General features: G+C 45.5%; 1 protein-coding gene across 4 annotated transcripts; it reads left to right on the top strand.

Annotated features, from left to right (window-relative positions):
- Nucleotides 1-84: 84 nt before the first annotated feature.
- EDC3 (enhancer of mRNA decapping 3) lies at nucleotides 85-23,941 on the top strand. 4 transcript variants are annotated; one of them, XM_083398905.1, is made up of 8 exons: nucleotides 85-641; nucleotides 950-1,631; nucleotides 3,384-3,561; nucleotides 6,929-7,248; nucleotides 14,509-14,841; nucleotides 19,980-20,133; nucleotides 21,130-21,347; nucleotides 22,169-23,941. In XM_083398905.1, coding segments are annotated over exons 2-8 (1,539 nt in total). In that variant the 5' UTR covers nucleotides 85-641; nucleotides 950-1,630; the 3' UTR covers nucleotides 22,504-23,941. The 4 variants fall into 4 exon arrangements, with proteins under 4 accessions (XP_083255031.1, XP_083255033.1, XP_083255032.1 ...); XM_083398907.1 differs by lacking the exon at nucleotides 85-641 and having other exon boundaries at nucleotides 1,540-1,635; XM_083398906.1 differs by lacking the exon at nucleotides 85-641 and having other exon boundaries at nucleotides 1,541-1,639.
- Nucleotides 23,942-24,383: the final 442 nt, after the last annotated feature.

The raw sequence follows: 24,383 nt of genomic DNA, 5'->3' as shown, positions 1-24,383 counted from the left end.
CAGGCTTGCAGTTATCTTTGCTTGATCAGCTTAAATGAAAATCTGCTTAAATAATTTTAAAGGAATTAAAAATCAACTAGAAAACTCTCAAAAATATTTTATTAAATGTATATCTCACACCAAGAAATCTTCCAGTTTGTCTAAAGCTGTTTTACAAACATATATATTAAAAATATGCCGATAGAAGACATTTAATCCATAAATGAATGTTTTGCTCAACATTGAAATTCAGGGATCAGTGGCACAAACACCTCTATATAGACTGAAGACGTGCCTCATCTGGTGAGCAGTCCTTTTAAACATGGTGACAAGGGATTGCACAGAACAAGACCCACCTTGACCTAAACTATTTGTAATCCTAAGGGAACAATTCTATAGACAAAAAGCTGGTGTAAAGCAGGCTGGCATGAATTTACACCAGATCCAAATTCCGTTCAGCAGCAGGGCTACTGCTGGCTCAGCCGGCCAAAGCCTGGCAGAGGAAAACAAGCTTTTAAAATAGTGTTTGAGTTACACCATCCTTTCTGCAGGCAGAACTTCTGCCAGGTTGCCAGGTCACAAGACTAGGTTGAACGGACTTAGAATCCAGCCCAAGTAAAACTCTGCTTTTTCAGGGTTTAGGCCACTTTAAGATCATTAAGGTAAAGGTAAAGGGACCCCTGACCATTAGGTCCAGTCGTGACCGACTCTGGGGCTGCGGCGCTCATCTCGCTTTATTGGCCGAGGGAGCCGGCGTAGAGCTTCTGGGTCATGTGGCCAGCATGACTAAGCCGCTTCTGGCGAACCAGAGCAGCGCACGGAAACGCCGTTTACCTTCCTGCTGGAGTGGTACCTATTTATCTACTTGCACTCTGACATGCTTTCGAACTGCTAAGTTGGCAGGAGCAGGGACCGAGCAACGGGAGCTCACCCCGTCGGCGGGGATTCGAAAAGCCGACCTTCTGATCAGCAAGCCCTAGGCTCAGTGGTTTACCCAAAGCAGCTTTTAATTAATTAATTAAGCAGTGTATGACTATTATGGAATAATTGAGTGTAAAAAGCCTCAAAGCAGTTTACAAAACAGTAAAATCAAGAAAAAGTCACAACCCTACTTTAGAACAAACAAAAGTTAAAAATACCTAAAACAGATTAGAAATACCTCGGTGTACAACGCTGGCATTTTACTTAGAATTGTCCGGATGGATTTCGAATTCCGCCTCTGTCGCGCGAGAACTTTCACGTGATGAAGCGAAGGAACCCCGCCTCCCGCGCTCGCAGGGACCGTGGCGCCGCGGTTAGAGCGCCCGACGGCGACCCGAGAGCCCGGGGTTCGGATCCCGCGCTGGACGAGGCTCACTCGGCGGTGCCCTCGGAGCCAGTGGCCGCCTCGCTCAGCCTAGCCTGCCTCGCAGCGAGGGAGAAATGAACGAGCGAGAGAAGAAGAGCCAGCAGAGCGGCCGCCGGAGCGGAGCAGCTGCTCCCCCGCGACACGCTCTGCGCATGCCCGGATGAAAAGCCCCGCGTGCGCAGCGGCGCAGGCGCATTCCCTACGGACGCTGCCTCAGAAGTGCAGCAGCGGACGGAAGTGACGTCGGGACGCCTGGCGCTTCCGGTGTGAAGAAGAAGAAGAAGCTCTGAGGGGGCAGAAGCGAGTGAGTGAGTGAGTGGCCGACCGACCCGCCGAGTGGCCTCGCTACCTTCTCGCTTCTAGCCTCTCGTTGCCGGGAAAGGCCGAGGGAGGGAAGCCGGGGGGGGGGGCGTGACTCTGGCTCTGCGGGTGGGGGGAGAGGAGCGCCGGGGCCTCTTTCGGGGCCCTTCGGGAGCAACTGACGGGGGGCGCGTGAAGGGGAGGGGCCGCCGTCCCCCGCCCCCTCCCTCCCTCCCTCCCCCCGCGCGAGCGGCCCCTGCAAGCCAGCACAGGGGGTTCAATGGAGTAGGTGACGTCACTTCCCCTCCCCCCCTCAGCCCCTGGAGGGATTCATCCTGTCAGTTCTTTCATTTCCTTGTTTGCCCTCAATCTAACGTGGGCGCCGTGGGGGTCCCTGAAGCCTGGCAGCAGTTAGGGAGGCGCGCGAGAAAGCGGAGGGAGGGAGTTCCCTGCCCCGAGGAGCTTACAAAACGAGCGAACCCTTTCTTCAGGTTGAGGGTCAGCTGTTTTTTTGTTGTCGTTTTTGACCATGTTCATGGTGTTTCAGAGGCGAAGCGTACAGGTAAGCTCGTGCCGCTATGGAGCTCTGCCCCAAGGAGCTAACATTGAAACAAAAAGTGGTTGGTCCTATGGCTGCTCCTAGGGGAGAGGGCTATCGCCACAGTGGCCCTGCTCTACCTGCACGTTCAGAGGCAGTAATGCTTCTGAATCCCAGTTGGGCTCTTGTGCATGAATGCGGCTTGTGGGTTTCCCACAAGAAGGAACTGGTTGGCCACTCTGAGAACAGGTTGCTAAATTAGATGCCTCCCCCCCCCCCCCCAAATTGGCCTGATCCAGCAGGGCTCTTCTTATGTTTTTATAGAAACTGGGAGGGGAAGGTGCCCTTATGCTCAGGGGGCCTCCCCTTGTGACATCTGGTTGGCCACTGTAAACACATAATACTGGACAAGACGGGCCTTTGGACTGATCCAGCAAGGCTCTTAAGTTCATTCAGGTCAAAGGATTCATAATAATAATAGTAATAGTTATTTATTGATAGCAGGGTATGATGTTAAAACAACTTAATAATAATAATTTTATTATTTATACCCTGCCCATCTGGCTGGGTTTCCCCAGCCACTCTGGGCAGCTTACAGCACATAAAAAAATTCTAAAACATCAGACATAAAAAAATTCCTGATACAGGGCTTAAAAGTGTTTCAGAGCAGGAATGACTTGACCGTTTGGCCCTGAAGGCTAAAAAAAAGGAGCCCCTTGAGTTTTCAGCCACAAGCCTGGCCTCTGCAACTGAAAAACCCTTGTCCTCTGTCCCAGCCAGCCACACTTCTGAAGGTAACAGGACAATGAGCAAGACCTCTGATCATCATTAATGGCCAGCAAACTCGTGGGAGATGATGATCCTGCTAATAACCTGACCCCAAACCACTTACAGGTTTACAGTTAGTCACCAGAGTCTGGAAACTAATTGGAAACCAGCAGAAATCACATAAGATGCCTGAAGAACTGAATAAAATGTGAAGGAGGAAAAAAATAATTTTAACTTTTATTTTTAACTTGACTAGTTGGTATTGCATCCATTCTGGTTGCTCAATTTACATATATTGCATTCATTCATTGTAGTGATATTTAATGTTCTAAAGTACTGAGAAAGTACAGAGGCAAGCCTTGGAGTGGTGGTCAGTGTTATGATGGGGGGGGGGGGAAATCAGACTACAACAGCAAACTTTATCCCATCTTTTTCACTTTCATTTTGCAGTGATCAGGGAAAATATGGCTGCAGATTGGCTTGGAAGCATTGTCTCAATCAACTGTGGAGAGAGCCTGGGAGTCTATCAGGGAAGAGTGTCTGCTGTGGATCAGGTCAGCCAGACCATCTCCTTAAAGCGGCCTTTCCATAATGGTGTTAAATGTTTGGTACCAGAGGTCACCTTCAGGTAAATGGCCCATCTGTCTGCTTTTTCTAGACTCTGACCATTTAAGTGTTTGAGCGTTCGAGACCAACCATGAAAAACTGCCATGAGCTGGTGGGGGAGGGGGGCACTGCTGATACGTTGTTCACAACCACATTTTCTTATTCCCAGGATTCTGGCTGATGATGCCAAATCAGTACATAAACCAGGAGGTGAGGTGCTCTCAACCTCCAGGCCAGATTAGGCTCATCGCTGCCATGGTGCAGTTTCTCCACTGTATCTGCAATACCTCTGCCTTGCTGTCTTTTCTGTCTGTCTGTCTGTCTGCCTCCCTTTCATATTCTCCACATTGCAATCCAGCTGTCACAAGAAGAAAATGAGAGGGAGAGAGACCTGGAGCCTGGCAGGTGCAAACGCATGTAGGTCAAAAACCCAACCATGGAGCACAGTATCATTGGAAAAACCCTTTTAAGTGCTGTTGTCCATGCTCTGGCCCCAAGTCCATATGTTTCCTGCCTGGCTATCAGTCTCTCTCATTCTCTTTGCAACAACTGGATTGTAAGTTGGGTGGGGGAAGAAACAACAACTTCTGATGCCTCTAGAAACAGTGAAGACTTGCAGGGATTGTAGGGAATGATATGGGACTAGGAGGATTGTTACCAGTCCCTTTCATATGAATGGATGTAAGAGAGAATGAATGGATTATGTAGCAGCGGATGGGTGAAGTAAGTAACAGGGAAGGATTGGCTAAGACGCTGCCCACTTTGGCTTCAGCCCTGCCCACCACTGTCATGCACCCCCCGAAAGATAATCCCCAAGGAGCTTTGCTCCTACTCCAATGTACAAAACATTTCTTTTTATTGGAACTTTTTTTAAAAAAATGGATACATATCACATTTGAAAAACTGGAGCCATCTCTTAAAAGATCTTGATATACTGGCTGGTAACTGGCTAGACAGTTAAAAACAAATCTTGGTGATGATACTTGCATGCTTTCTTGTTCATAGTAGTCCCCCCCCCCCCTTTTTTAGCAAACTCTTTTAAAAAATCCACCCCAAACATACTGAATTTCCTTTGCACTAACAAGTGTGATGGTTGGGGGTGCAAAGATGTTCAATGAGCCAGATGCTTCTGGCTGATTCCTTGGATACTGGTATCTACAGTTCCTCCTGGCAGCCCCCTGTGCTTGCTAGAGATCTTAAGTGAATTTTATCTCCCTTTCGTAACACTATGAATGTCACCCAATGCAGCTGAATGTTGGAAGATTCCAACTCTACAATTTTATAAGTCTTTTCTTAAATTGTGGCATCCAGAGCTGGACACAGGACTCCAGGTGTGGTCTGACCAACGCGGGACTGTTACAGTGGTACCTCTAGATACGAACAGGATCCGTTCCGGAGCCCCGTTTGCATCTAGAATTAAACGTAACTAGCGACGGTGCGTCTGTGCACGCGCATGCCGCTTTTCTCTGCTTCTGCGCATGCACGCTACATCATTTTGAGCGCATGCGCAAGCAGCGAAACCCGGAAATAATGCGCTCCGTTACTTCCGGGTTGCCGAGGAGCGCAACTCGAACGCACTCAACTCGAAGCGTATTCAACCCGAGGTATGACTGTACTTCCCTTTTTTGCTGCTGCATCACACTGTTGACTCATGTTTAGCTGTTGATCTACGAAGGCCCCTAGATGTTTTTCACATGTACTACCAGCAAGCCAAGTGTCGTCCTATCTTATATTTCTGCAGCGGGTTCTGCCTGCTTAAGTGTAGAGACTGACATTTGTCCCTATTGAAATTCATTTTGTTAGTTTTGGCCCAGTTCTCCCATCTTTTAAGGTCAGCCTTGGCTGGGGAGGGCGGGGTATAAATAAAAAATTATTATTATTATTATTATATTGAATCCGGATCCTGTCTTCTCCGGCATTAGCAACCCCTTCCAGTTTGGTGTCATCTGCAAATTGGTTGAGCATCCTCCTCCTTCCTTATTTATAAAGGCATTTAACAACATTGGGCCCAGAACAGAATTTGTATTTGTATACAGTGGTACCTCGGGTTACAGACGCTTCAGGTTACAGACTCCGCCAACTTAGAAATAGTACCTCGGCTTAATGACTTTGCTTCAAGATGAGAACAGAAATCGCACAATGGTGGCACATCTAATACATGTTAAATTTACAAAAGGCCACAATAACAAGTGTTCCCTGGTGAAATGAATTTTTTGTACCAAGAAGCAAAATTCTGTGGCAAGGTTTCTAAACTATTGTCATTAGAATGCTACAACTTGCTTAGCGTTTAGACAGTTATGTCTGCATTGCCTGCATCTTGATTTTTTTTACCCCTATCTTTGCACTCCTAAGGACTGCAAACTTAGTAATATTAGAGAAAAGGAAAAAAGAAAGCTAATATACTGTGAATGATGAATTGGTTTCCCAGTACCAAGTACCTGTGCTGAGTGCCAGCACGAAATTCACACAACCCTTGTAATGCTCCACCATCAATAATACCGAGCTGAAGATACCAGTGTGATAGTCTGAAAGCTGAATTTTTAGACTGAAATGGAAGAAGTTGTTATACTTTTCGTTACTTTCCTCCACCCACTTGGATTTCTTCCTAATGTTTCATTTTTTACTTCAAATCTAATGAATGTGTCTAAAATTTCAGCCATGAAACTTCTATGATGATAGGCAATATCCCACTGAATGCCAGTCACTGGGTGGAAACAACCAGCTCAGTTATTGCCTTCACACCTTGTTTCTGAGCTTCTCATGAGCCTCCTGTTCATCTCTGTGGGAAATGCATGCTAGGCTGGATGGGCCTTTGGCTAGCAGGGCTCTTGTATACTCTTTCTCCTTCCCTTCCTTCTTGTCCCCAAATATTAGAGTAGTTCTACCAGGGGGTATTGACTGTATGGTATGATGTATTGATGTGCATAAAAAAATTGCTAATAATTTTTCAGCATTTATAATATAACTGATGGCTTGATGAAGCCTGCTTATGTTTCATGATGTGATCAATTTGAAAAACTGGCTCTTTTCTCATATCTGCTTAGCATATGCCAATTCCTGAAAATTTGATGGTACTTAGTTTTTGCGGTTATTGCCTCTTGTGTAACTGAAGTATCTGTTCTTACTGGCACAGCTTCTAACACATTTTTACACTTGCTAAACTTGTCAGCTAGCTGGTTTTGTGGTGCAATAGATCAGGGCTGGAGAAGCTGCCCAAGATGTTGTTGGACCCTTATCTCCCATCAGTGTTGGTTAACATGGCCGTAGGTCTGGAATGATGGGAATTGGAGTATCCTGGTATCTGGAGGATCACAGCTTCCCTATGCCTGATGTAGAGGTAAGCACTATTGCAAAATCACACCTTGTTTGGGCCTCTTCCTTTCGTTTAGGGCAGGTGACATTACTGAACTGAAGATCCTGGAGATTCCAGGCCCTGGTGATAATGGGCAATGTGGAGACTTTCAGCACACTGACCTTTGTATTCCTGGCATTGGATGTCCAGGGGGTACCAGCCAGAATGGCCCCGGCAAATTGCTGAAGAAACCTGGTGCTTCTAGTAGTGCCCCACAGAATATTCCCAGGCGAACAGACGTTAAAAACCAGGAGGTTGCCATTTCTCCCCAGCAGCAGCAATGCTCCAAGAGCTATATGGACCGGCACATGGAGTCCTTGAACCAATCCAAAGGCTTTCGGCGGAGGCACAACTCATGTGAGTACATTGGCCACATAATACACTTCTTTCTCTTTGTCCTGAGCATGCATTGTTACTGCCATTCTTGTACCCGTTTCCCTGTCTGGGAGCTGAGATGGGGCCTGTAAGCTGGAAGTACATTTAGAAATCAGGGTATGAAGCTTTGTTGCTTAAACTGTTTTTAATTCTGAATCTTAAATTGTTTATTTATTTTATTTGTTAGGTTTATAGAACTTCATCAAAAGTTCTCAGGGCGATTCGCAAGATAAAAAAGCAAGATAAAAGCACAAATATTTAAACTGGAAGCAACAAAATAATGACCCTCCAAGCAAAATGTGTTGTAATCTGCCTGGGGGTCTTCTGAAGAGCATATACTAAATTTAAAACAGTATAGAAATATATACAAATGCTCAAAAAGTGGGCTCTAGCATTGGCTTACGGGTCATCTACTTTTACCAGCCAATGTTTTGGGAGGGTTACAGAGCTTCCTTTCAGAGTAGCGTACTGACAGCTTCCAAAATTAGTGGTAACTCTTGTGCTCCCATTTCCCCTTCCTGGAATGGCATGAGTTTGATATACGGTAATGGAGCATGCCAGCAAGGGAAGGGAGCCTCTTGCTGGCAAGACATGTTTTGACTTACCTCCCAGATTCCAAAGACGTGTGCAGCTGTCCTGAGGCTGGGCATGTTAGCAAGGAAACAGGACCACATCATTCTCATGCCCACTAGTCCCTCTTTTTTGTCTAGCTTTGCATCAAGAGAAGACTTGGGATTGCAGTACTCAGATAAGAAAAGGGAGCCTTCCCTTTGCTAGTGCCCACCTGTCTTCCAAAGGTGACTGAGCAGCTGTACCAAGACACATTTAAAACATAATGTCTGTCATTCTCTTTTGTGTCATGCCCCCACCCCCAACATAAAAAACCCCACCCTGTTTCAAGTGCAGAGAGAAGGATTTAATAGCTGTGGGATGGAATAAGAGAAGGCAGTTCTGTGATAGGTTTGCCCATTCTGGCTGTAATGAAATGCCATTTGTGAAGCTAGGCCTGTTTTCTTTGCAGATGTCCTAGGACTCGTCCTGACATACTTGATGAGGCTTTTATGATGTCATCAACTTGACCATAAAGGCTCATTAACATTTGCCTTGTGGGCAAATAGTCATGCTCATAGTATTCCTGCTTGCAGGAGTGTTTGGTCTGCAGTGGCTTAAGTGAGAAATGCCAGGTATCAGCTATTCATGTTTCATGCTCCTGTAAACGGCCGTGTAATAGGTGACCGTAATGCCTTCAGAGCAATGGCTTTCGTTACTTTAGTAACTGTCTTTTTGTTAATCCTTCACTTTGAAACTGCTCTTCCCTTTAACTTGAATCTTACTTCTAGTCAATGCTTGAATGTTCCTTAACTGCAGCCAGCCACTGCAGATTATAACCACCAATGTGTGTCTGTACCTACCTCTGCAAATGCGCCAAGCTGTGAAAACCAGATCTCGCTTCTTTAGTTTAAACTTGTTTGTCCCAGTCTTTCTAACTTGAATCATTTGCTTACTCTAGTTTCCTAATAAGTTCTATAAAACTGAGTTTGAAGGGAAGAAAATCTGGATCCCTTTATATGTTCTCTAAAAACCTCTCATCCATAGTTACTGTCAGCCAAATCAGAAAGGAAAGTTTAACTTAACATTAAGTTTAGTTTAGCAAGATTACCTAGTGAGTGGGAGTGCAAATGCTTCACTGACAATTTCCCTATGTTCTGCCATTGCTGCAACTTAACCACTTGTGGTAAAAAAACCTTTTGATCAAAGATAACTCAGGAATGACTCTCATATTGAGCACCAAAGAAATGTGTTTATTCATGTGGGGGCTGTAGCATGACTGCCTTGAGATGGCGCAAACATTAAGCCTAAACTATAACCTTGTAAATTAGATTGCTCTAAGGACAGGTGAGGGGCAGTTAGGACAATGCAGGAAGGGACATAATTCACAGGGAGAATGTGTGCCTTAACCGCAAAGAATAAACAGATTTATTCCTTGGCATCTTTAGATAAAAGGATCTTTAGTAATAGACAGCTATCTAAGACCCCATAAAGCTGTTGCCAGTTAGAACAGCAGATGCTGTGCTAGGTGGAACAGTGACCTGGCTAATCTATGACAGCTTCTTTTTTTTTTAAAAAAAAAATATTATTACATTTTCCAACATACATTTTAGTATCCAATCTAAATTTATCACATATTTTCTCTTTTAGGCTTCCTTCAACCTCTCTGACAATCATCCATTATTCAAATTTTTAAATACGCATTTCCTAATTTTATATTGCATTTTATAAACCTTCACACGCTTAATTTTCATCAATACAATAGTCCTCTATCATTTACAGAACTTCTTGAAATCCCACTAGCGTTATTTGCTCATCACATACACATTTCAGATAGTCTGAAAATTTTTCCCAGTCTTCAATGAACTTTTGATCTCGTATATATCTGATCTTTCCTGTTAGTTTGTCCAGTTCAGCATACTCCCATCAGTTTCATTCTCCATTCTTTGAGCGTTGGCAGTTGTTCCTGTTTCCATTTTTGGGCCAATAATATTCTCGCTGCTGTTACTGCATATTGGAAAAGTTTACAGTCCATTCTATTTATTTCATTTCCTACTATTCCTAGAAGAAAAGCCTCTGGTTTCTTAACAAACGTATATTTCAACATCTTTTTCATCTCATTATATATCATTTCCCAGAAGCCCTTCACCTTCTTACAATCCCACCACATATGATAAAATGTTCCTTCTTTTTCTTTACATTTCCAACACTTATTACATGTTTTATACATTTTTGCCAGTTTCACAGGTGTGATGTACCATCTATAAATCATTTTCATAACATTTTCCTTTAACGCAGTACATGCTGTAAATTTTATATTTTCATTCCACAGTTTTATCCAATCATTAAACTGTATATTATAACCCAAATCTCTGGCCCAGTGTATCATAACCGATTTAACTTCCTCATCTTTTGTATACCATTCTAGCAAGATTTTATACATCTTGGACAAAATTTTATTTTCATTGTTTATTATTTCTATTTGAAATTTTGATTCTTTTACCTCATAACCTCTTTCTTTTATGTCCTTTTTAAACATTTCGTTAACCTGATAATAATGCAACCAATCATACACATACTCTTTCACTTCTTCATAGGATTTCATTTTCCATTTTCCTCCTTCCTTTATAATCAATTCTTTATATGTAATCCAGTTCCCCCTCATATTGACTTTCTTAAGACTCATAACTTCTAACGGAAATAGCCAGTGGGGAGTTCTTGATTCTAATAAACTTCTATATCTCTCCCATATTTCTATGAGAGATCTTCTAAAGATGTGGTTTTCGAAACCTTTACGAATCTTTCTTTTCTCACACCATAGATATGCGTGCCAGTCAAATCTATGACAGCTTCTTATACTTATTCACTTCTCTTTGGTCCTGTGGTGAAAATAAGCAGTGTTTCTAGATCATCTCCTTTTCGAATAAGTCAGTGTTGGATGGATGGATCCTGTCTAGTTTCCCGACTACATTGCCCAGTCAGGGTTGCCTAGCTTTCAAGGTAGAAAAACATTTAACAGGTTGGGGAGAGCACAAGCTATGCAAATATCCAAAGACTGGTTCAGCTGTTTTATTTGCCACCTGTACCTGCACTGTGTATCCTCGTTCTAGGCTAGAATCTTGGGCATGAGGTGAAATAGTCTAGAAGATGCTGGCTGTGAAAACCCAAGGAAGGTGATGGCGCAGTGTGGCTGAGTGTTATTATTGTTGGAGGTGGTGCCCTGCATTGAGTGAGCAGCTGTTGACCTTTAGATGCCCTGTAGCGTGCATGCTGAAGGCAGGGGCAAAGTTACCTCTTTATAATGCTTGTGCAAAAGGAATCAATAAATAATAGCATTGGGGTTACACAACAATGAGTTGCGTGCAGGGCTGGTACTCCCTGCTTCAGACTGGGGTTGGCAGGGCAGCCTTGGAAAGGGTTTTGCAGGAAGGCAGACGGCTTGCCAGAGGCTTCATGTGCTCGGCTTGTTGGCTATAATGACTGAATCTGTCTGGGAGCCCTTGTTTACCTTTTCCAAGGGAGGGACTCCTTGGCTGCTGGCAGGTGGCCAAACTGAATTCTCAGCTGTGCAACATCTGACATTACAACCAACTGTTCTAGAGGTAAGCTAGTCCATAGAGGAAATGCAAATGGCCCACTGAAGGCAAGCCCCTGTGAAGTCTGCTTATCAGCCCATCTACTGTTTTGACTGTGTTTAGCGTGGCTTAGAGGTTTTTTGTTGTCCCAGCATTTTGACTGATTGCATTGTGCTGTGTGGAAGAGGCCCGGCTTTACCCACTCTTAGTGGTAGGCCCGCTGAGCACGTGCAGGCTACACTTGGAGTAGTGTAACATAGCCTTGGTTGGAACACCACATCACACACCTCTTAAAGTCCTGAGTGGTGTAGGAAGGTTGTAAGTGTTTGCTCAGAGCAGCCGTTCCTTTTTCTGCCCACTGGATATAATAGTATTGGTAGGGCAGTTAATTGGTAGCTACTCACAGTGGATCCCTTGGTTTTGTGGCATAGCTTCCAGTTGTGAAAAGAGCATGCATCCTGTTTATTAGATTACTCACTCCATTTGCTTTTCCTTATGTAGACCCAAAAGCTTCATGCAACCACCATCCCTGTCCACCTATGTCAAAAATATAAGCCCTTTCAGAGCTTGACTGGTCCTTCAGGGACGTAACAACATATTTATGGTGGCCAAGTTATGCAAGTGATGTCACTTTTGGTTGCAGCTGTCAGCAAGTTTTCAGAACTGGCTGTCAGGAGGGTGGATTACATGGCTGACCTCCACAATCACTGTGTATTTAACTCTGGTGGAGCTGGAGCTTGGCCTTCATTCAGGATGTCTCATGGGAGCCCATAGAGAGTGTTCTGACTATTGTTTTTCCTGCTTTTGTGGCTTGTTTTGTTCTGTCAGCATTTAGACTCCTGGCAGGCTATCCACCCATACCCTTTGGAATTAGCCACTGTGGGTGTTTTTATGTCCTTGTTTTTTGAGGGGGTGACGGAGCTGTGAAGTAGAACACAGTTTATTTGCAGATGAGTCTGGAAATATCTAAACACTCAGTTTGGAGCTGGCAGCAGCAGAGTATACAGGCAGCCCCCCATTTACACAGATGTTAAGTTCCGAGGCATCGCATGCGTCTGAAATCATGTATTGAAACCCATTGAAAACACCTGCAAACATCCCACCCTGCTCTTTTAGTGATGTTTCAGTGTCGTCTTTATGATGATTCTAGGTCACTTCTGGGTTCAGTGCGATGCATGTATACAGGCCTAGGCAAACTCAGCCCTCCAGATGTTTTGGGACTACAACTCCCATCATCCATAGCTAACAGGACCAGTGGTCAGAGATGATGGGAGTTGTAGTCCCAAAACATCTGAAGGGCCGAGTTTGCCTATGCCTGCACGTATACATAGTTGCACACATTTTGAATGCACGTAAACAGGGGGGCTGCATGGTTGAGCTGACCTCTTTCTATCAGGTGCCTCCATGGGTGACTGTGCTTTGCTTTTCTGAACTCATGCTGTTGGATGAGGTAAGGGTGGAAATTTAGGGGCTGGAGAGACCAGGCAAGGTCTTCCTGGAAAACAAGTGTCAAACCGTTTCCTAGATGTCCGTAACTTTTGGTTGGCCTTGGTAGCCAAGCCAAAACTTGAGTTTGCTAAGATCTTTCCCTGTGCCATTCCCCCATGTGATAACCCCCTGCTCTTTTCCCATTTGAAAGTTGGTACTAGAAAGAGTGGCAGTGGGCTTCTTGGTTTAGCTGTGTGCCATCCATATGCTCTAAATGTCTCTGGCAGTGACTCCCAGAGAGCCACTGGAAGAGCAAGACAATACAGAGCAACTGGGCAAGATCAACAGTTTTTCACTGATAATGCTTGAGTCAATGAGGCATAGTGAACTATGTTCTGAAAGAAACAAGAATAGGCTGGTCAGACAGACAAGTCTCATGCAGTGTTAGAAACTCGGATGTATAAGCTAGGCGTCAAATAGCATCCTAAACCTAGGTTACAGTCCCCAGGAAGTTAGACTAGATGACCCGCAAGGCCCTTCCAACGCTACAATTCTATGATTTTGTGATGCCAACTACATTGCCTGACTGTAGTTTGCTCTTACAACAATTCACATGTCCATTGTATGCAAGGAGAAACACACACCGTGGAAATGGTAATGGAAATGGTGTAAGCTATAGACTAAGGCAGAGGTTTTTAATATGTTGTCTGCATTCCATTTGGGTGTCCTTTGGAAAGGTTGCAGAATAGTCAAATATCTCTGCACTCAGCCCTGCACTTACTTTCCTTGATGTGATGATAGAGGACTGAATTGTCAAAAGCTTAACAAGGCTCTAGCCCAGGCCTCATAATTCAGTGCTGGTTTTGATCATGATAGAAAAAAATGGGAAGGGGCAGCTCTTCTTCAAGGAAGAAGGGTAGGGGGGTGCAGGGTGGCACCCACATGAAAAGTGGGTGGGGCCACCCTCACACTACAGTTAAGTGGACCTGGGGAAGCCAAGCCAAACCTGTGGCAGAGGTGTCCTTCCTCCACTGCGCCTGGAAAGAATGTGCCACCGCTGCCCTGGTCTACTGCCAGAGCCCAGCCTGACCCTGCAATGTAGAAGTGCTTCTCAGGGCGGCCTGGGTGGCCCAGCGTGGCTGTTTTGAGGCACCAAGAAACTGCCTCATGAGAGATGGGTGCGCAGGGCTGAGCACGCTTGGCGATGTAGGCCCAAGGAGAAACACGCTTTGCCCTCTTTCCTCCTAGGCATGTTTGCTTGGAAGTAATCCCCTCCATGTCCAGAGGAGCTTTCTTACCCTCAAGAAAGTGTGCCTAGGATTGCAGCGCAAAGTTTGCTACCATGCGAGCCAGTTAATTCTTGTGGGAGTACAGAAGAACAATACGTGCATCTTTTGCTGCCCATGAATCAACTGGCTCGTTGGAGATATCAGTTGCCAACCTGGTGCTCAGAATTCTACACCTGGTTACAATTGGACCCACACCAGTAGAAAAATGCACCTGGCGCGTGGGAAATTTCAAACACTGGCCTTATGGGCAGTTTGAAACACAATGTGGTGGGTGGCTTTGCATCATTTGGCAAAGTAGTCTAGAATCCATCTTGTGCAGTCGACAGTTTGTGTTCTTTGTTTTCATAAACATCTGCTTTCCTTGTTGACTAATCCTTGACTTGCCGTGTCCTTTCCTTCAGGGTCCTCCAGTAGCCGCCATCCAAACCAGGTGACTCCAAAGAAGAGTGGTGTGAAGAATGGGCAGATGAAGAACAAAGACGATGAGTGTTTTGGGGACGACATTGAAGAAATCCCAGATACAGATTTTGATTTTGAAGGGAACCTGGCGCTCTTTGACAAGGCAGCTGTGTTTGAGGAGATTGACACTTACGAGAGGAAGAGCGGGACTCGCTCAAGAGGCACTCCAAACGAGAGATCTGCACGCTATCGCCATGATGAGAATATCTTGGAATCTGAGCCTATCGTGTATCGCAGAATCACTGTGCCCCAGGCAAGCAAAGAATTCTGCACTGGTATGCTGGCTTTTTAAAATTGAACACAGCGGCTTCTTTGAGGGATGATTTGAAAGGGAATGTCTGTTTAATACAAATGTGGCTGTTCTGGTTTTTATCTGTGCTGGGCCACTTGCTCTGTGCTGCACGGCCCTTTTTCTTTCCTGGATTGGATCAAAAACACTCCGTCTCCCACATAGGTAGGTAAGCATGCAAAGATGTGACTGTTTATGAGTGTTTGGCTTTAATATAGAACTTTAAGGGCTTCACATATATTCACGTAATCTTTACAGCAGCTCTACAGAGCAGGCCAGTAGCACCCCACATTGCAGGGGCTGAAGGGGCGTTGGCTGATGAAGAGGGATAGTGGGTTTGGATCAGGCCATGCCGTGACTTTCAAGGCTGAGGTGAGACTTGAAGGACTGGCCTCTTGGTTCACAGGTCATGCCTTTAGCCACTGTGCTGCCCTAGCTTTTCCTTTTCTGGGCGTCTGTCCTTAAAATACTTGCATTCATTGCAACTTTACTGCCATAGTGGCTGCTGATATTTGGATTGGATTCAGCTGTTTTTGCCACCTTCTCTGAGCGAGGTTTGAATCCAGGTCTCCCTGGTCCTAGCCTGACAACTTTAGCTCACACTTTCCATATGTTGTTGGACTCCAACTCCCATCATCCCCATCCAGCATGGCCAGTGGTCAGAAGGGATGGAAAATGTACTCCAGGTATGTAGTGGGAGGGCAGGGTGCTCCAATTGCTATGCCATACTGGCTGCCAGTGCTGGACCCAGATGCATCCCTGAACCTTGGTGCCCCCCCCCCAAAACAGTTAGACAATGGTGACACTGACCTCCTTGCAAGCTACTGGAAGGATTATTGCAGATAACAACAACAACAACAATAACAACAACAACAATTTTATTATTATACCCCAGCCCTCTGGCTGGGTTTCCCCAGCCACTCAGGGCAGCTCCCAACAGAATATTAAAAGCACAATAAAACATCAAACATTAAAAACTTCCCTGAACACGGTTGCATTCAGATGTCTCCTAAAAGTCAGATAATTGTTTATTTCCTTGACATCTGATGGGAGGACATTCCACAGGGCGGGTGCCACTACTGACCAGGCCCTCTGCTTGGTTCCCTTTAACCTCACTTCTTGCAGTGAGGGAACTGCCAGAAGACCCTCAGCGCTGGATCTCTGTGTCCAGGTTGAACAGTGCAAGAAAGTGTTTCTTATAAAGGAAGAATGATGCTTCTGCTTTGTTACTGTTGCATGTAACTATTAGGTGGCATTGATGGGGACAAGGCAAACCCCAAACAGCACAGCACTTCACAAGAGGAAAAGGAAATGGGCAGCCATGAGGGTGGGAGGCAGGGAAGGAGCAGAAGAAGGAAGGAGTGGGCAATGTCCCTTCCAGTGTTCTACACCAGGCTGTGTGAGCTCGATCTGCTTTTTATTACCTTAATTATGGAATAATACAATCCACCTTCTAAGACAAGTGTAATTTGAGTCTGGCTTTGATCCAGCCCTCATTTGCGGCACTATTGTTGTTTTCCAGAGTTACACGCTACCTCTTAGATTGCCTTCCACCCTGAGTTTATTTAGCACGGTCTGGTCTGGTTTTGATAAGCCGGTCTGACAAGTTGTCCTTTGCGTGAGTGAGGAGAAAGGAAGTCCTCTTGGTACTTGCACGCTCATGCCAAAGATCAATTAGGGCAAAGTGTAACAGAGCTCTTGCTTTGCTGGGATTGCATGCAAGAATGCTGTGTAATCTCACACCTTATCTCCCTCCACTTCAAACAACATCCCCTTGAATGGGGGAGAGCGGAGCATGGAGAGTTCGCAAAGGCAAACAGACACTAGCAGAGTGGGCACGTGGTGACACCCATGCACCCAGGTTGGGGTGCCCACCCAGTGAAAACAAAATGCATCCTTTAAATGTGTGCAATCCTGCAAAGATGTTGTACACACAGAACAGTCCCCTTATGCAGCTCCTATTTATTTCAGCAGATCTTGCTCAGGAGAACATCTCAATGTGATGGTACTTCTGTCATCCCTGTTCGGATGTTTCCTTGAAATAAGTTGATCCAATAGTGCATAGAACTGGTCTGTAGATTTCTTAGAACTATTTGACACTCTCTCTTGAAAACCTTCTCTCTTATCTGTTTTCATGCCTTCATTCAGCCTTTCTGGAACTTGCTACTACAATATGTGATGGCTACTAGCTTACAGAAAGCTTTGAAAGGGAATTGGGCAAAATTTAGGATAGATCTGAGCAGCTACTGGCTGTGATGGGGCCATAAAACTTCCATGTTTGGAGGCAGCACTGAATGCCAGTTGCTGGGCAGGGCTGTTGCATTCTTGCCTTGCTTGTGGGGCTTCCTGGAGACATCTGGCTGATCACTGGAGGAAACAACACTGGTCTAGATGTTCTGTTCAGATCAAGCAGGGCAGGGCTACTCATTGTTTTATTTCTAAAAATACTTATATGCCATCACCGTTTCTAAAATGTTCAGAACGCAGCTTCTTTATCAGCTTTGTTGCAAAGTAACTGAGCCGGGGGGTGGGTTGATTACTGTTACTAGGAAGGAAGGAATATTCCACATGGTATAAGACACAGAAGTTGAAATGATCTGACAGGAGTTAGCCAAGGCCTGGTTAAAAAACTGTGCTGCAAAACTTGAAAATCACCTCTGTGCATCACAGATCAGGTAGTGTGAGTTCAAACCTGGGAATATGTTGCCCACCCCCAAGACATAGCTGTCCCTTAAGCTATTGCTATGAGAGTCTTTGCTTACAAGCAAAACAATACTGCTGAACCTTGTTTGAAAAGGAAGGAGGCTGGTGGATGCTGTGAGACTAGATTGACTTTGAATGTTCTGGGTTTTTTCTCCAGACTATGGACCACCCTGAAGCTGGTTAAAATAACACACTAGCATTAACATGGGTGCTGCATGCAATAAAACTGATTAAGGCAACACAATTATCTTAATTGGTTCTTAACATGCAAGGTCAAGTTGTGTAAATCAGTTTGCCTCTCCTATCTCGGTCACAGGGGCTGTTAAAAAAACAAACCGAAACCTTGACATTTCAACTTCAGTTGGCCCTCCGTGGAATGGGACTCCGCAGAGCTCTTTGTTTATGTAGAGCAGGTGTAGCCACCATGGGTGGACTGCCAATCCCATCAGCCCCAACCAACTTGAACAATGGTAAAGGATGATGGGATTTGCAGTCCAAGAACACCTGGAGGGAACCCTGTTTTTGAGTGACTAGCCGCTTTTCTCGCAGGACTGATACAGCCTCATTTAAGGATTCTGTGTTGCTATGATGACCTAACCATCCTTGACTGGAAGAATGTTCCACTGATTTCAGTAGAATGCATGCCCAAAGGAAGGGTAGATAAAGAGGATGTGTGCCGTATGGCCACTGCCTGTCTGAGCAGACAGCTCTGAGCTAGATGCAGCAGTACTCTTTCCCTATAATAACTGCATACACTGGGTCATTCACGTGGCTGTGAGAAAACACACTCCTGTCTACATAGATTTGGGACTCCTGATTGTACTTCCAGGTGAGTGTTTCTAAAAACATGTGCATGTGTGTGTCGTTGCTGAATATCTGTTGCGCTAAGCACAGCTATACTGAATCTTTATGGTGAGAAGAGCTAGAGGAAAGCACAACAAAACACATACTTATGGAGAGCCGTGTCTCGGTGGTAAGAACTTAAGAGCCTGCTGGATCAGGCCAATGGCCCTTCTAGTCCAGCACCCTCTTCTTGCGGTGGCTGAACAGTTGCCTGTGGTAAACCTGCAAGCAGGATTCGAGTGAAGGGGCTCCCTTCCCCTTATGGTTCCCAGCAATTAGTATTCAGAAGCATTGCTGCATCAAACTGGAGGCTGAGCATAGCCGTCATGGCTAGTAGCCATCAATAGCCTTATCCCCCATGATCTTGTCTAATTTTTTAAAGTCATATGAGTTCGGTGGCCATCACTGCCTCCTGTGGGAGCAAGTTCCATCACTTTAATTCTGCAGTGCACAAAGGATGACTTTCTTGTATCCCTTCTGAACCTTCGAACACTCAGCTTCATTGGATGCCCACAAGTTCTAGCATTAGAGGTAGAGGGCTTGCTTTATGTGCTGAAGGTCCCAGGTTAAGTCCCAGGCATCTCCAGTGTAGTAAAATGTATAGATTATATTTGCTTTCTTGTATTGCACTCTATTACATCCTGCCTTTTTTCCATCATTGAACCCAAGGCAGTGTGCCTGTGGCGCCCGATCAGATCCCCCGTTCAGGCACTTGATCAGACCTAGACATGCTTTCTTCCAGTGAGGTGGTGGCCTCTGGTGCCTTCAGACCCAGAGCCCTTGGAACACGGATAGCCAAGCTGGGAAAGGCTGCCTGAGACATTGGAGTGCCCAGTGCCTTTCTAGAGTAGATAGTGGGCTTAGATAGGTTTGGATATATGGCAGGGAAGGATCACCACTCAGTGGCACAGCAAAGGTTTATTCCTTGCAGCTCATGCATCCTGCCCTGGGGATGGTTCACTGTCTGAGACCTGCCAGCTTGAACAGGCAGTATTGATCAAGGTGGGTCAACAGCTGGGCTTTATATCCAGCAGCTTCTTCGTACTTCAGAAGCTTCCGTTTACATCTGCATGAAGTTACAAAGGACTGATGAGCACAGATTACCATAAAGCATATCATGCTTCATTTAATTTCTATAGAATTTTGAATCTTGAAGGTTTCATCAGCATTTTTTTAAAAGACAATTCTAGGCACACTTCAAGGGGTGTGTGTGTGTGTGATCTCACCAGAAACTTTGCATTTTGAATGTTACTAGATGTTACCCTTCTGTCTTCCTCAGTTTGCTGCACTAGCCTTTGGTATCCTATAATCCCAAGACGTGACATGCACACTTACGATGCAAACCTCTCTCCTGTAGACTTGTTTCCATGCTGGTGTATAGAAATGGGATCGCTGACAGGTTAACTGAAATATATGTGAGTTATACAGCTGTTGGTTGTGTCTGTTTAGAATGGTCCAGTTCTTAATGCAAAAACTGAGCATGTGAGTGCTGTCTCAGGCTCAGGCTCTGGACCTGAAGAGCAATGCTGTTTTTGCCAAGCATCTCCTAACAAATGGCTCCCTCCCTCTGCATTTCAGACTCTGGGCTGGTCGTTCCAAGTATCTCCTATGAGCTTCACAAAAAACTTCTTTCGGTGGCAGAGAAATATGGGCTCACCCTTGAACGGAGACTGGAAATGACGGGGGTATGTGCCAGCCAGATGGCTCTGAGTCTGCTCGGAGGGCCCAACAGGTAAAACACCTTTCCTAGAAAGTAGCAAGCCTCAGTGGATTTTGCAGGCTTCCTGTGAAAATCACAGAATTCTAAATGACATGACCTGCCACGCTGCAAGCCAGTCTAGCCATATGGCTATTATTGTGGATTGGAAGCCCTGGGTCTTGGCTTTCAGCTGTTCTTGGTTCCCTGCCAATCAGACACAGGAACTGTGTTCAGGGTGTAATTCCTTGTCGTGCCTGGGATGGTTTTCTTTGTGAGGCACCTGGAGCTGATTTGTTAACTCATCCAGTGCCACCTGCCTTGTTAGCTCCGGCTCATGGCAGGCCTTGGCTTTGTGGATGAATTTCTACAAGGGTTTGAACTTACATAGTCCTTGGGGTCCTTACACCTCTGACATTCTGTGCTGGGCGTTTGGCTCTGAAAGAAACTAGCCAAGTTAGGGCTTTGTCCCTAAGAACTGACTCTTGGTCTACTTCGCCTGGAGAGCAGTTGTTCCAGTCCCTCCATGCAAGATGCGACCTGACCCAGGAACTTGTTTGGCAGTGATGCAGCCTGGCTGATTGCAAAGCAGAAGAGAAAACTGGAAGTGACACAGGGATTGTGAGATTTAAACATTAGATTTTTACCTCCCTTGATCATCATGAAAACATTGTTATTCCAGTATTTTAAAAACCACTAAGAAGTTTCATTATTTTAAAACCTAGCTTCCTAATCAGCAATGCTGCGTTTTGCTAACACATGCCCTTGTGGCACTGAAAACCTTTGCATGCTTAGTTGGAAGAAAGCTGCGTTTGAATTCAGTGGTGTTTCTTTCTGAATAAAGAGAGAATTGTTTGGGAAATTATGGAGTGACTGAGGAGTTATTGTGACTATTGTATGTCTTAACTTCTGAGCCTTGGTTGCATGAATCTTAAATACTTTGAAAGTATCTCCTCTCCCATTAAGAAGGCAAGTTTTTGTTTGAGGAAACTGCTTTTGATGTTTAAGACCCTTTGTACATCTAACTTTCAGGTTGAACCCAAAAAATATTCACCAGCGACCCACGGTTGCCTTGCTGTGTGGCCCTCACGTGAAGGGGGCCCAGGGAATCAGTTGTGGCCGGCATCTTTCCAATCATGATGTGCATGTCATTCTCTTCCTCCCCAACTTTGTCAAGATGTTGGAATCGATCACCAACGAGCTGACACTTTTTAGCAAGACTCAAGGCCAACAGGTGTCCAGTGTCAAAGGTGAGCCGGGTACAGCCGTGGATAGTTTTTCTAAATATATAGAAATAACAATTATTTGCTATATTGCCGAAGCCTCAAGTTAGCTGAATAAAGAAAGATAAAAGTGTGCACTGGCCCAGTCCATGTGTCCTGCCAAGCTAAATCATGGCTGCTTAGCACAAGCACACAGCTTCCAAGAAAGGAAATAGCAGTTGCTTTTCTGTTAGCAGAAGAATCTAGTACTGCCATCTCCCCTCCCCGCAGACTGAAGTGGTGCACTTTTGCCACTGCATCCTAGCTTTGTATAGGTTCTGGGGGTCAAGTGATGGAGTGGGACAGGTTGTAGATGCTAATGTGATCTTTGTGGGGCTGTGGAGGCAACCTCTAATGCAGCAGCGCCATCTACTGGCAAGGAGCTAAGCTATTTTTATACCCACTGGACTTGTAGGGAACACTTTAGTTGGAAAGAGGCGAGTTGGGTCACTTGCACAAGCTGCTAACCAAATCCTGGGGCTTTGAAATACATGCCTATTTTAGACTTTATTCAAAAGGAGTTTTGAAAAAGTTGTAGAGGACAGATCTATGGGAGGGTGTTAGTCCTGCTGTCTGTAAGGGACATTCCTGTTCATAGGCTGCCTGCCTTTGGGGCCCAGTTGCTATAAGCAGGAGAGGAGCATTGTCTGCATGCTGTCTTCTGTGAGCCTCCTAGAAGCATCCTGCAGGGCTCTGCTGACGGCTGGGCAGCCTGCTAGAAGAGTCTTGGGGAGGCTTTCCTAAAGGCCCTTATAAGGTTTCTACTTGACAAACATGTAAAGTGCTCTCTTGTTCCTCCCGCTCCCCAGATCTTCCAGACTCACCAGTTGACTTGGTGATAAACTGCTTGGATTGCCACGAAAATGCCTTCCTGAGGGACCAGCCTTGGTACAAGGCTGCTGTGGACTGGGCCAACCAAAACAGAGCCCCCGTCCTCAGCCTGGACCCCCCGGTGAATGACATGGAGCAAGGGATCGACGCCAAGTGGTCTCTGTCCCTGGGGCTGCCACTGCCCCTAGGTGAGAGGGCTGGGCGTGTGTACCTGTGTGACATCGGCATTCCACAGAAAGTCTTCCAGGAGGTGGGGATAAACTACCACTCGCCTTTCGGCTGCAAGTTTGTCATCCCTTTGCACTCTACCTAAAGTGGGGGGTGGGCTTTGGCCCCGAAGAGGAAAGTGGGGCAGAACCGCCTCGAGCCGCACGACTGATCCTGACCATATTAAAACTCTTTGAAGCCTTAAGGATGTTGGAAGTTCTCAGCTGTGTTTCTTTCAAAAGAAATATCAGTATTGAGAAGAACCAAGAGGGCTCGTGCTCTTCTGAGCCTTTGATGCTCTCCTGATGCCATGAAGGAACGCAGAGGCAGCTGGTGTCTTCAACCAGCTCGGCAAGTTGGTGGTGGGAGGGCAGGGTGCGTGCTTGCTTACACATGCAGGTGCCCCTGCCCGTTCAGATACGCAGCTGACAGTATGGTTTCATTTTTCCTTCCCCCCCAGGACTGGCAGGGGACATGTGTCCCCCTTGCTGATCATGTGGGAATGAGGGCTGTCCTGCTGCCACCAGGGCACCCCTCTCTTGTGCAGCTACAGCCCCGTCTCTCAAGCTATATGGGTACCTTGGCTTGCTCAGCCTAGGCAGGTGGTGGGAGACACCTGCTTCTCCTGCTGGCAGCTTGAGAGTTTGTGGAGCAGCAATTGTGTCTCTGAGCCACTGCCAGCACACACTTGTTTCCTTTTTGCTTATTTGAGTGAATGATAATGTGGTTGCAATACTTGTGGCTTAAAAGAAGGCTGAGGAAGCAGACTCATTGGTGCTGTTACTTGTGCTTCTCCACAAGTCGTGTCCTGCCATCTTAACTGTAGAATTCACGCTGCTGGCGTCTGCTCCTTTTTTAAAAAAAGACCTACTTCCCAGGGCCCTTGTTTGTGTGTGTGTGTGTATGAGAGAGTGTATGAGAATATTGAGACTGTCTAGCTGCCACTGGATTTGAAACCCATAGAAAAATTCATGTTCTTGATGGTGGCACTGTCCTGTTCCCTCTCGGTATGTCCAGAACCATGGCTACACTTTTAAGTGAAGCAATGAAATGTGATGGGGCTTTGTTTAGCGGTGCAGACCAGTTGCAAAGTGGCATTGGAACAGAAGCGGCTTAAGATTTAAAGGCCTGTGGAGTGAGACAAATGGCCAGGCAAAGCCGCCTCTTCCTGCATGTTGCTTTTGCACCGATGTCTGGTCCTCTTGTGCTTCAGGCATGAGCTTGTATAATGACCCACTGGTGAATTGTGCATCTCAGCTACTGCCTCCCTCTCCCGATGTGCCGTTCTTCAGTGGGAAGGGCACAACGTTGCTCTCTGGGGACCAACTCATTGCTGTCACTGGCTTGTTCTTATTCCGAATGCTGCCAGCAGAACATTTTGGTTTGTAGCCAGGCTTTTTCTGGAGTTCAGGGGTGCAACGCACTGTTAAGTAGCTGAATACCTGTTAGCTCTGAGAAATCAGCCATGCTTGACCTTCTTGTCTCAAAAGGTGCCATACAGAACTCTCCCACAAATCACAATGATTAAAATGTGCAGTAAAGCAGTTGTTCTTCTGTGTTTTCATTTCTAGAGTGCAGAAACTGGTTTTCTTGGTTTGCAAGTGACCATAGTTCATTCACACTTTCCTGCAGCCATCTTGGGTCCAAAAGAGACAATCACAAGAAGACTTAATCACTTTGACTTAAAGGCATAATTATTATCTCAATGTATTTGAGGAAAAAATGGAATTCACTTCAATATTTAAATGATTTCGCTAATTTTATTTCCTAAAAACTCCCAACTACAGTTATACTGGAAAATGCAGATTCACTCTTCCAGGAACCTTCCATTCATGCCAAAACATTTTAAAAGAGAACCCTGTACCTCTAGGAGAAAAACAGATGTTTATTACAACCACTGAGAACCTACACTGACCAAAGCTTTACTGTTAGAATTGAATAAGCCACTTATCTGCCCTACATCCATCTCTGATTTACCAAAATGGC

The sequence above is a fragment of the Podarcis tiliguerta genome, assembly GCF_965153285.1.
Source record: "Podarcis tiliguerta genome assembly, chromosome: 9".
NCBI classification, from domain to species: domain Eukaryota; kingdom Metazoa; phylum Chordata; class Lepidosauria; order Squamata; family Lacertidae; genus Podarcis; species Podarcis tiliguerta.
The sequence above is the reverse complement of the archived record's forward strand: the minus strand, read 5'-3'. Positions and strand labels throughout refer to the sequence as shown.

Coding starts and splice junctions, on each gene's coding strand:
- EDC3 (XM_083398905.1), top strand. Junction 7,249..14,508: donor TCGGCGGAGGCACAACTCAT/GTGAGTACATTG, acceptor CCTTTCCTTCAG/GGTCCTCCAGTAGCCGCCAT. Junction 21,348..22,168: donor ACAGGTGTCCAGTGTCAAAG/GTGAGCCGGGTA, acceptor CCCGCTCCCCAG/ATCTTCCAGACTCACCAGTT.